The following is a 12,823-nucleotide window of genomic DNA, read 5'->3' as shown; positions in this document are numbered from 1 at the left end:
GGCTCTGTGGAACACTCCGGTCCACTTGTCTGGCTCTGTGGAACACTACTGTCCACTTGTCTGGCTCTGTGAAACACTCCGGTCCACTTGTCTGGCTCTGTGGAACGCTCCGGTCCACTTGTCTGGCTCAGTGGAACACTCCGGTCCACTTGTCTGGCTCTGTGGAACACTACTGTCCACTTGTCTGGCTCTGTGGAACACTACTGTCCACTTGTCTGGCTCTGTGGAACACTACTGTCCACTTGTCTGGCTCTGTGGAACACTACTGTCCACTTGTCTGGCTCTGTGGAACACTACTGTCCACTTGTCTGGCTCTGTGGAACACTACTGTCCACTTGTCTGGCTCTGTGGAACACTACTGTCCACTTGTCTGGCTCTGTGGAACACTACTGTCCACTTGTCTGGCTCCCTCTTTTTACTGGGAAGGACAATTATTCCCAAACAAGAGACTTTAAGCAGGTTGCTTGTCATGACTTCCTCTCCCCTCAGTTGCAGTTACTTAGACTTAAAGTTGGTCTAAGTCTAAGAGACTTTAAGCAGGTCGCTTGTCATGACTTCCTCTCCCCTCAGTTACTGTCTGGGAAATCCCTACCAAATGAAAACTTCTGGACGAAAAAACCAGATGACAAATCCAAGTATTGTCGCGCTCGTATTATTTGACAATTCAATAATCAAGTGAAACTTTTAGAAAATACCCCACAGGCTACAAGTACCGTAAATTCCAGGCTATAAGCCGCTACTTTTTTCCTACACTTTGAACCCTGCGGCTTATAAAACTGTGGGGCTCATTTGTGGATTTTTCTGGGCCGACAGCCATAATACAATTAGCTTTAAAAAAAACAAGCAAACACACTAAAATGTGTTTTATTGTTTGTGCTATGGCGTTATCTTTTGGATGGGTTAGCTGCAATGTCCTTCCATTTAGTGCTTTAAACCGGAAGTAGAGGGCAGTTCAGTCTCCTAGCCGTCCATAGCGTTATTACTCGTATGGATTCTTTATTCATCACTCCGAGCAACGTTGGCAAGTTTGACAATATAACTAAAACGGTTTATACTTATTAAAGCGTCCCATGCGTGATGTCTGTAGGAGTGTTTTCATGCATATTTGTACCTGCTATCGTCATGTACCGTAATGACGCCAGCATTGTTAGCATTAGCTAATTTGCTAACACGTTAACTTACAACGGCATTCTTTTTGTATCGTTTCAGTTTCACAAATTCCTCGGTAAATTCAGCAAAACGTCAGCGTGGAGTTCTGGAGTCTGTTTAGCTGATTGGAGAGCTAGCTTGCGCAGCTAGCGGGGTCCAGGACCATGACTTCGGTTTCGTTTGGAAAGAAATAAGGTATGTCAGTAAACATTTACAAAATATTTCTGTGTAAATAACTCATTTTGCGACGTATATACAGTGGGGCAAAAAAGTATTTAGTCAGCCACCGATTGTGCAAGTTCTCCCACTTAAAATGATGACAGAGGTCTGTAATTTTCGTCATATGTACACTTCAACTGTGAGAGACAGAATGTGGAAAAAAAATCCAGGAATTCACATTGTAGGAATTTTAAAGAATTTATTTGTAAATTATGGTGGAAAATAAGTATTTGGTCACTTCGAACAAGGAAGATCTCTGGCTCTCACAGACCTGTAACTTCTTCTTTAAGAAGCTCTTCTGTCCTCCACTCGTTACCTGTATTAATGGCACCTGTTTGAACTTGTTATCTGTATAAAAGACACCTGTCCACAGCCTCAAACAATCAGACTCCAAACTCCACTATGGCCAAGACCAAAGAGCTGTCGAAGGACACCAGGAAAAGAATTGTAGACCTGCACCAGACTGTGAAGAGTATTTCTACAATAGGCAAGCAGCTTGGTGTGAAAAAATCAACTGTGGGAGCAATTATCAGAAAATGGAAGACATAGAAGACCACTGATAATCTCCCTTGATCTGGGGCTCCACGCAAGATCTCATCCCGTGGGGTCAAAGTGATCATGAGAACGGTGAGCAAAAATCCCAGAACCACACGAGGGGACCTGGTGAATGACCTGCAGAGAGCTGGGACCAAAGTAACAAAGGTTACCATCAGTAACACACTACGCCGACAGGGAATCAAATCCTGCAGTGCCAGACGTGTCCCCCTGCTTAAGCCAGTGCATGTCCAGGCCCGTCTGAAGTTTGCCAGAGAGCACATGGATGATTGGGAGAATGTCATGTGGTCAGATGAAACCAAAATAGAACTTTTTGGTACAAACTCAACTCGTCGTGTTTGGAGGAAGAAGAATACTGAGTTGCATCCCAAGAACACCATACCTACTGTGAAGCATGGGGGTGGAAACATCATGCTTTGGGGCTGTTTTTCTGCTAAGGGGACAGACCGACTGATCCGTGTTATGGAAAGAATGAATGGGGCCATGTATCGTGAGATTTTGAGCCAAAACCTCCTTCCATCAGTGAGAGCTTTGAAGATGAAACGTGGCTGGGTCTTCCAGCATGACAATGATCCCAAACACACCGCCCGGGCAACGAAGGAGTGGCTCCGTAAGAAGCATTTGAAAGTCCTGGAGTGGCCTAGCCAGTCTCCAGACCTCAACCCCATAGAAAATCTGTGGAGGGAGTTGAAAGTCTGTGTTGCTCGGCGACAGCCCCAAAACATCACTGCTCTCGAGAAGATCTGCATGGAGGAATGCGCCAAAATACCAGCTACTGTGTGTGCAAACCTGGTAAAGACCTATAGTAATCGTTTGACCTCTGTTATTGCCAACAAAGGTTATATTACAAAGTATTGAGTTGAATTTTTGTTATTGACCAAATACTTATTTTCCACCATAATTTACAAATAAATTCTTTAAAATTCCTACAATGTGAATTCCTGGATTTTATTTTCACATTCTGTCTCTCACAGTTGAAGTGTACCTATGATGAAAATTACAGACCTCTGTCATCATTTTAAGTGGGAGAACTTGCACAATTGGTGGCTGACTAAATACTTTTTTGCCCCACTGTATATCTGCCACTTATAGTGCGGAAGAAGAAAAAAATTCCTTAAAATTTAGTGGGTGGGGCTTATATAGCAAAAATGCAGTAGGTGACCCTAAATAGGCTACATTTATCTGTCACTTGCATCAAATAATATTCAAATGTGCCACTTGTAATAGAAATTGACTTTTTCTGCCGACGTTTGTCTTGGTGACAAAGTCATTGCGGGAATATTAGATCCACCTGAGATCTTCCAGTCCAGTAATATTAGATCCACCTGAGATCTTCCAGTCCAGTAATATTAGATCCACCTGAGATCTTCCAGTCCAGTAATATTAGATCCACCTGAGATCTTCCAGTCCAGTCGCTTTTCTTTAGCAAATAAAGAGCATGTTTATCCATCCGCTCCATGTCTTGTGAAACAAAATGCAATATAATCTATCATTGAGGAGAGTCATCATGACTTTTGCTTGTAGGGAATTGTAAATGAAAGTATGGATAGGACAAAGTGTAGGCATGATGAGAAAGCTTCTATATCTACAGCATGACTACGCAGGGAACATGAGGAAGTGAGCACTACTAAGATGATAGCAAAAGAATGACAATAATAATAGAATATGAAGTAAGAATAATCATTCTAACCAAGATAATGATATCATATTACAGAATAAATTTCATATTTATATTTTTTTTCCATGGAAATACAGTGATTTTTCTCAATGCAGACATGAGAATTCAGCCTGTGCTGGCTCCAATTGGCTGTTGCATATGATATCACAGCTAATAGCGGCCAGGTAGACATGCTTCACTTCCTGCCACCCAGGAGGTCCCAGCACCACAGTCACAAGTGAAAATCTCATCTGCGGAAAGAAGGTTAATGCTTTTTTCCCTCCACCTGACACTGGAGACCTCTACCTGGGAGGTGAGCGTACCTGCATCATAGTCGTCCGATGACCATGACATCCACCACTTCTCCCTTGTGCAGCTCCACGTACTGCTCCGTCTTCGGAGGCAACATCAGCAGGCCGTTGGCACTACGCATGGACATGAGCCTGCTGGACACCTGGTTACCTGTGGAGTTAGCACGGCTTCACACCTTGACTCAAACAAAACACATGAAGTTGACCTTCACACTTGCCCTCTCGGTCCGTCTCTTGAGGTTTGCTCCAAACAAAGTGGAGTAGCACAGCAAACTGCTGGAGTTCATTTTAGCTGGATGAGAAATGACAAGTGTGAAGGCCTCCTGAGATACACGCAAACAATTGTGTTGTCAAGGTTTATGGGAAAGGTGGACGGGAGATGTCAACGACCACATTTCAAATTAGTAACACTTCAAGTAGCAGCTTGCGCTTTTTCTTATTCCTAACCCTTTGTACCGTATTTTCTTATTCCTAACCCTTTGTACCGTATTTTCTTATTCCTAATCCTTTGTACCGTATTTTCTTATTCCTAACCCTTTGTACCGTATTTTCTTATTCCTAACCCTTTGTACCGTATTTTCTTATTCCTAATCCTTTGTACCGTATTTTCTTATTCCTAACCCTTTGTACCGTATTTTCTTATTCCTAACCCTTTCTACCGTATTTTCTTATTCCTAACCCTTTGTACCGTATTTTCTTATTCCTAACCCTTTGTACCGTATTTTCTTATTCCTAACCCTTTGTACCGTATTTTCTTATTCCTAATCCTTTGTACCGTATTTTCTTATTCCTAACCCTTTGTACCGTATTTTCTTATTCCTAACCCTTTGTACCGTATTTTCTTATTCCTAATCCTTTGTACCGTATTTTCTTATTCCTAACCCTTTGTACCGTATTTTCTTATTCCTAACCCTTTGTACCGTATTTTCTTATTCCTAACCATTTGTACCGTATTTTCTTATTCCTAACCCTTTGTACCATATTTTCTTATTCCTAACCCTTTGTACCGTATTTTCTTATTCCTAACCCTTTGTACCGTATTTTCTTATTCCTAATCCTTTGTACCGTATTTTCTTATTCCTAACCCTTTGTACCGTATTTTCTTATTCCTAACCCTTTCTACCGTATTTTCTTATTCCTAACCCTTTGTACCGTATTTTCTTATTCCTAACCCTTTGTACCGTATTTTCTTATTCCTAACCCTTTCTACCGTATTTTCTTATTCCTAACCCTTTGTACCATATTTTCTTATTCCTAACCCTTTGTACCGTATTTTCTTATTCCTAACCCTTTGTACCGTATTTTCTTATTCCTAACCCTTTGTACCGTATTTTCTTATTCCTAACCCTTTGTACCGTATTTTCTTATTCCTAACCCTTTGTACCGTATTTTCTTATTCCTAACCCTTTGTACCGTATTTTCTTATTCCTAACCCTTTGTACCGTATTTTCTAATTCCTAACCCTTTGTACCGTATTTTCTTATTCCTAACCCTTTGTACCGTATTTTCTTATTCCTAACCCTTTTTACCGTATTTTCTTATTCCTAACCCTTTGTACCGTATTTTCTTATTCCTAACCCTTTGTACCATATTTTCTTATTCCTAACCCTTTGTACCGTATTTTCTTATTCCTAACCCTTTGTACCGTATTTTCTTATTCCTAATCCTTTGTACCGTATTTTCTTATTCCTAACCCTTTGTACCGTATTTTCTTATTCCTAACCCTTTCTACCGTATTTTCTTATTCCTAACCCTTTGTACCGTATTTTCTTATTCCTAACCCTTTGTACCGTATTTTCTTATTCCTAACCCTTTCTACCGTATTTTCTTATTCCTAACCCTTTGTACCATATTTTCTTATTCCTAACCCTTTGTACCGTATTTTCTTATTCCTAACCCTTTGTACCGTATTTTCTTATTCCTAACCCTTTGTACCGTATTTTCTTATTCCTAACCCTTTGTACCGTATTTTCTTATTCCTAACCCTTTGTACCGTATTTTCTTATTCCTAACCCTTTGTACCGTATTTTCTTATTCCTAACCCTTTGTACCGTATTTTCTAATTCCTAACCCTTTGTACCGTATTTTCTTATTCCTAACCCTTTGTACCGTATTTTCTTATTCCTAACCCTTTTTACCGTATTTTCTTATTCCTAACCCTTTGTACCGTATTTTCTTATTCCTAACCCTTTGTACCGTATTTTCTTATTCCTAACCCTTTGTACCGTATTTTCTTATTCCTAACCCTTTGTACCGTATTTTCTTATTCCTAACCCTTTGTACCGTATTTTCTTATTCCTAACCCTTGGTACCATATTTTCTTATTCCTAACCCTTGGTACCATATTTTCTTATTCCTAACCCTTTGTACCGTATTTTCTTATTCCTAACCCTTTGTACCGTATTTTCTTATTCCTAACCCTTTGTACCGTATTTTCTTATTCCTAATCCTTTGTACCGTATTTTCTTATTCCTAACCCTTTGTACCGTATTTTCTTATTCCTAACCCTTTGTACCGTATTTTCTTATTCCTAATCCTTTGTACCGTATTTTCTTATTCCTAACCCTTTGTACCGTATTTTCTTATTCCTAACCCTTTGTACCGTATTTTCTTATTCCTAACCCTTTGTACCGTATTTTCTTATTCCTAACCCTTTGTACCGTATTTTCTAATTCCTAACCCTTTGTACCGTATTTTCTTATTCCTAACCCTTTGTACCGTATTTTCTTATTCCTAACCCTTTTTACCGTATTTTCTTATTCCTAACCCTTTGTACCGTATTTTCTTATTCCTAACCCTTTGTACCGTATTTTCTTATTCCTAACCCTTTGTACCGTATTTTCTTATTCCTAACCCTTTGTACCGTATTTTCTTATTCCTAACCCTTTGTACCGTATTTTCTTATTCCTAACCCTTGGTACCATATTTTCTTATTCCTAACCCTTGGTACCATATTTTCTTATTCCTAACCCTTTGTACCGTATTTTCTTATTCCTAACCCTTTGTACCGTATTTTCTTATTCCTAACCCTTTGTACCGTATTTTCTTATTCCTAATCCTTTGTACCGTATTTTCTTATTCCTAACCCTTTGTACCGTATTTTCTTATTCCTAACCCTTTGTACCGTATTTTCTTATTCCTAATCCTTTGTACCGTATTTTCTTATTCCTAACCCTTTGTACCGTATTTTCTTATTCCTAACCCTTTCTACCGTATTTTCTTATTCCTAACCCTTTGTACCGTATTTTCTTATTCCTAACCCTTTGTACCGTATTTTCTTATTCCTAACCCTTTGTACCGTATTTTCTTATTCCTAACCCTTTGTACCGTATTTTCTTATTCCTAACCCTTTGTACCGTATTTTCTTATTCCTAACCCTTTGTACCGTATTTTCTTATTCCTAACCCTTGGTACCATATTTTCTTATTCCTAACCCTTGGTACCATATTTTCTTATTCCTAACCCTTTGTACCGTATTTTCTTATTCCTAACCCTTTGTACCGTATTTTCTTATTCCTAACCCTTTGTACCGTATTTTCTTATTCCTAATCCTTTGTACCGTATTTTCTTATTCCTAACCCTTTGTACCGTATTTTCTTATTCCTAACCCTTTGTACCGTATTTTCTTATTCCTAATCCTTTGTACCGTATTTTCTTATTCCTAACCCTTTGTACCGTATTTTCTTATTCCTAACCCTTTGTACCGTATTTTCTTATTCCTAACCCTTTGTACCGTATTTTCTTATTCCTAACCCTTTGTACCGTATTTTCTAATTCCTAACCCTTTGTACCGTATTTTCTTATTCCTAACCCTTTGTACCGTATTTTCTTATTCCTAACCCTTTTTACCGTATTTTCTTATTCCTAACCCTTTGTACCGTATTTTCTTATTCCTAACCCTTTGTACCGTATTTTCTTATTCCTAACCCTTTGTACCGTATTTTCTTATTCCTAACCCTTTGTACCGTATTTTCTTATTCCTAACCCTTTGTACCGTATTTTCTTATTCCTAACCCTTGGTACCATATTTTCTTATTCCTAACCCTTGGTACCATATTTTCTTATTCCTAACCCTTTGTACCGTATTTTCTTATTCCTAACCCTTTGTACCGTATTTTCTTATTCCTAACCCTTTGTACCGTATTTTCTTATTCCTAATCCTTTGTACCGTATTTTCTTATTCCTAACCCTTTGTACCGTATTTTCTTATTCCTAACCCTTTGTACCGTATTTTCTTATTCCTAATCCTTTGTACCGTATTTTCTTATTCCTAACCCTTTGTACCGTATTTTCTTATTCCTAACCCTTTCTACCGTATTTTCTTATTCCTAACCCTTTGTACCGTATTTTCTTATTCCTAACCCTTTGTACCGTATTTTCTTATTCCTAACCCTTTGTACCGTATTTTCTTATTCCTAATCCTTTGTACCGTATTTTCTTATTCCTAACCCTTTGTACCGTATTTTCTTATTCCTAACCCTTTGTACCGTATTTTCTTATTCCTAATCCTTTGTACCGTATTTTCTTATTCCTAACCCTTTGTACCGTATTTTCTTATTCCTAACCCTTTCTACCGTATTTTCTTATTCCTAACCCTTTGTACCGTATTTTCTTATTCCTAACCCTTTGTACCGTATTTTCTTATTCCTAACCATTTGTACCGTATTTTCTTATTCCTAACCCTTTGTACCATATTTTCTTATTCCTAACCCTTTGTACCGTATTTTCTTATTCCTAACCCTTTGTACCGTATTTTCTTATTCCTAATCCTTTGTACCGTATTTTCTTATTCCTAACCCTTTGTACCGTATTTTCTTATTCCTAACCCTTTCTACCGTATTTTCTTATTCCTAACCCTTTGTACCGTATTTTCTTATTCCTAACCCTTTGTACCGTATTTTCTTATTCCTAACCCTTTCTACCGTATTTTCTTATTCCTAACCCTTTGTACCATATTTTCTTATTCCTAACCCTTTGTACCGTATTTTCTTATTCCTAACCCTTTGTACCGTATTTTCTTATTCCTAACCCTTTGTACCGTATTTTCTTATTCCTAACCCTTTGTACCGTATTTTCTTATTCCTAACCCTTTGTACCGTATTTTCTTATTCCTAACCCTTTGTACCGTATTTTCTTATTCCTAACCCTTTGTACCGTATTTTCTAATTCCTAACCCTTTGTACCGTATTTTCTTATTCCTAACCCTTTGTACCGTATTTTCTTATTCCTAACCCTTTTTACCGTATTTTCTTATTCCTAACCCTTTGTACCGTATTTTCTTATTCCTAACCCTTTGTACCATATTTTCTTATTCCTAACCCTTTGTACCGTATTTTCTTATTCCTAACCCTTTGTACCGTATTTTCTTATTCCTAATCCTTTGTACCGTATTTTCTTATTCCTAACCCTTTGTACCGTATTTTCTTATTCCTAACCCTTTCTACCGTATTTTCTTATTCCTAACCCTTTGTACCGTATTTTCTTATTCCTAACCCTTTGTACCGTATTTTCTTATTCCTAACCCTTTCTACCGTATTTTCTTATTCCTAACCCTTTGTACCATATTTTCTTATTCCTAACCCTTTGTACCGTATTTTCTTATTCCTAACCCTTTGTACCGTATTTTCTTATTCCTAACCCTTTGTACCGTATTTTCTTATTCCTAACCCTTTGTACCGTATTTTCTTATTCCTAACCCTTTGTACCGTATTTTCTTATTCCTAACCCTTTGTACCGTATTTTCTTATTCCTAACCCTTTGTACCGTATTTTCTAATTCCTAACCCTTTGTACCGTATTTTCTTATTCCTAACCCTTTGTACCGTATTTTCTTATTCCTAACCCTTTTTACCGTATTTTCTTATTCCTAACCCTTTGTACCGTATTTTCTTATTCCTAACCCTGTGTACCGTATTTTCTTATTCCTAACCCTTTGTACCGTATTTTCTTATTCCTAACCCTTTGTACCGTATTTTCTTATTCCTAACCCTTTGTACCGTATTTTCTTATTCCTAACCCTTTGTACCGTATTTTCTTATTCCTAACCCTTGGTACCATATTTTCTTATTCCTAACCCTTGGTACCATATTTTCTTATTCCTAACCCTTTGTACCGTATTTTCTTATTCCTAACCCTTTGTACCGTATTTTCTTATTCCTAACCCTTTGTACCGTATTTTCTTATTCCTAATCCTTTGTACCGTATTTTCTTATTCCTTACCCTTTGTACCGTATTTTCTTATTCCTAACCCTTTGTACCGTATTTTCTTATTCCTAACCCTTTGTACCGTATTTTCTTATTCCTTACCCTTTGTACCGTATTTTCTTATTCCTTACCCTTTGTACCGTATTTTCTTATTCCTAACCCTTTGTACCGTATTTTCTTATTCCTAACCCTTTGTACCGTACTTTCTTATTCCTAGCCCTTTGTACCGTATTTTCTTATTCCTAACCCTTTGTACCGTATTTTCTTATTCCTAACCCTTTGTACCATATTTTCCCGTCTATAAGGCGCACTTAAAGTCCTTTCCCCGCCCTCAAAACTCAACAGTGCGCCTTATAACCCAGTGCGGCTAATGTAAGGAATAATTGTGGTTTTGCTTACCGACCTCGAAGCTATTTTAATTGGTACATGGTGTAATGATAGGTGTGACCAGTAGATGGCAGTCACACATAAGAGATACGTGTAGACTGCAATATGACCCAAGTAGTGTTGTCCCGATACCAATATTTTGGTACCAGTACCAAATTATTTAGATACTTTTCTAAATAAAGGGGACCACAAAAAATGTCATTGTCTTTATTTGATCTTAGTGTACATGAAAAATATGTTTATTATTGTCATTTAGTCCTTAAATAAAATGTTGAACATACTAGACAACTTGTCTTTTAGTAGTAAGTAAACAAACAAAGACTCCTAATTAGTCTATGCAGTAACATATTGTGTCATTTATACACCTATTATTTTGTACACATTATGAGGGACAAACTGTAAAAATTGATTATTAATCTACTTGTTTATTTACTGTTAATATCTACTTACTTTCTCTTTTAACATGTTCTATCTACACTTCTGTTAAAATGTAATAATCACTTATTCTTCTCTTCTTTGATACTTGACATTAGTTTTGGATGATACCACACATTTAGGTATCAATCCGATACCAAGTAGTTACAGGATCACCTTTAAGAGGTGGTGCTGTGGTGTGTGACGTAAATGTAAAAGACTTCCTTGTGGTCTACATAACATGTAATGGTTCTTTGCTCAAAATGTTGCATAGATGATGTTTTACACATCATCTTCAACTCACTTTCTGACAGTCTCTTCAGGATGCGTCTTATTTACGTGCCTCTACTTGGACAGCGTCCTCTTTGTTGTAGCGGTGTAGCGTGCAAGGACGGGAGTGGAAGAAGAGTCAAAAGATGGCGCTAACTGTTTTAATGACATTCACACTTTACTTCAATCAATAACGGAGCAGCATCTCCTCATCCGTGGCTCACTAGTGCAACAACACCCGAAATGTGTCCCGTGAAAAACCGTCCGACCGGAACTCTCTAATAAGTAAAGTTCCTTGGGTGAATAATGTAAAGTCACTACACCGGTATGTTTTAGTGCTTTCATGGTGAGTTTACTGACAGATATAAGTAAGAACTTTACACTACTTTATATTAGAAATGGCAACAGTGGAGGATGAATGTCACATAACAAGAAGATAGAGAAAAAGAAGAAGATTATCAACTACGGTGTCAGCACGGACTACAAAGGCGGTACTTATGCAGATCCCAAATACAGATCAGCAGGTACCAGAAGGTAAGAAAAGTTGTTTTTGCATAATATTGTGAAACAAAACAGCAGATAATGTCTTACCCTATACACACAGCATAGTAATACCAGTATTATGTTTAATGCACCAACAATCCATCAAGCGGTGTGGCTTCATAGCTTACCAAAGTCCTACTAAAACATTTTGATAGATTTTTGAGCGCCGTGTGTAATGTTCTATATTTTCAATGGAACATATACAATGTTGTTGTTGTTTACTTGAGTCATATTGCCATCATATTGCAGTCTACACGTATCTCTCACCATGTACCAAATAAAATAGCTTTGAAGTCAGTAAGCAAAACCAGGATTATTCCGTACATTACGGAATTTTAAGGTGCACTGTCGAGTTTTGAGGAAAAAAAAGGATTTTAAGTGCACCTTATAGTCCGGAAAATACGATATGTTTTTTGTTGGCTCGAGGAGATTTTTTTTCAATGTTTAGAAAAAAGTTATTAAGATTAAAAACTGCCTGCATCAGAACATTTTAATGGTACTAAGAGCCACGTTGAAAAGAAAACGTTTGTCTATTAAGGATTAATTTAAATAAAATTGCTGATTTCACCATGTAAAAAAACATTGCAGTCCATCTACAATTATAAATTACATTTATAATTTAAAAAATACATTAGCCAGAAATTTCATTTAATCACGGTTTGGCTAATTTGGGATATGATAAGGGAAAAAAATGCAAAACATAAAATTTTTGTTTTTTTTGCCAACTTTAACTGTAAAGCTTCTTAAATCCACTATAGAGCTGGACAACATACCGCACTACAAATACAAACCCCGTTTCCATATGAGTTGGGAAATTGTGTTAGATGTAAATATAAACGGAATACAATGATTTGTAAATCCTTTTCAAGCCATATTCAGTTGAATATGCTACAAAGACAACATATTTGATGTTCAAACTCTTAAATGTTTTTTTTTTTTGCAAATAATCATTAACTTTAGAATTTGATGCCAGCAAAACATGACAAAGAAGTTGTGAAAGGTGGCAATAAATACTGATAAAGTTGAGGAATGCTCATCAAAGACTTATTTGGAACATCCCACAGGTGTGCAGGCTAATTGGGAACAGGTGGGTGCCATGATTGGGTATAAAAGTA

The 12,823-nt window shown here is 37.3% G+C and overlaps 1 protein-coding gene across 4 annotated transcripts in view; it reads right to left on the bottom strand.

Moving 5' to 3' along the window:
- Positions 1–3,639: 3,639 nt before the first annotated feature.
- LOC133623637 (gephyrin-like) overlaps positions 3,640–12,823 on the bottom strand; it is a 51,479-nt gene continuing 42,295 nt past the window's right edge. For all 4 annotated transcript variants that reach the window (XM_061986881.2, XM_061986882.2, XM_061986878.2 and 1 more), the window contains 2 exons: positions 3,904–4,042; positions 3,640–3,831 (listed from right to left, as the gene is read on the bottom strand). In XM_061986881.2, coding sequence (XP_061842865.1) covers positions 3,909–4,042 — 134 coding nt within the window. In that variant the 3' untranslated portion in view covers positions 3,640–3,831; positions 3,904–3,908. The remainder of the gene's footprint in view (positions 3,832–3,903; positions 4,043–12,823) is intronic.

The sequence above is a fragment of the Nerophis lumbriciformis genome, linkage group LG26 (assembly GCF_033978685.3).
Source record: "Nerophis lumbriciformis linkage group LG26, RoL_Nlum_v2.1, whole genome shotgun sequence".
NCBI lineage: Eukaryota > Metazoa > Chordata > Actinopteri > Syngnathiformes > Syngnathidae > Nerophis > Nerophis lumbriciformis.
This window is presented reverse-complemented; position numbering and strand designations above follow the sequence as displayed.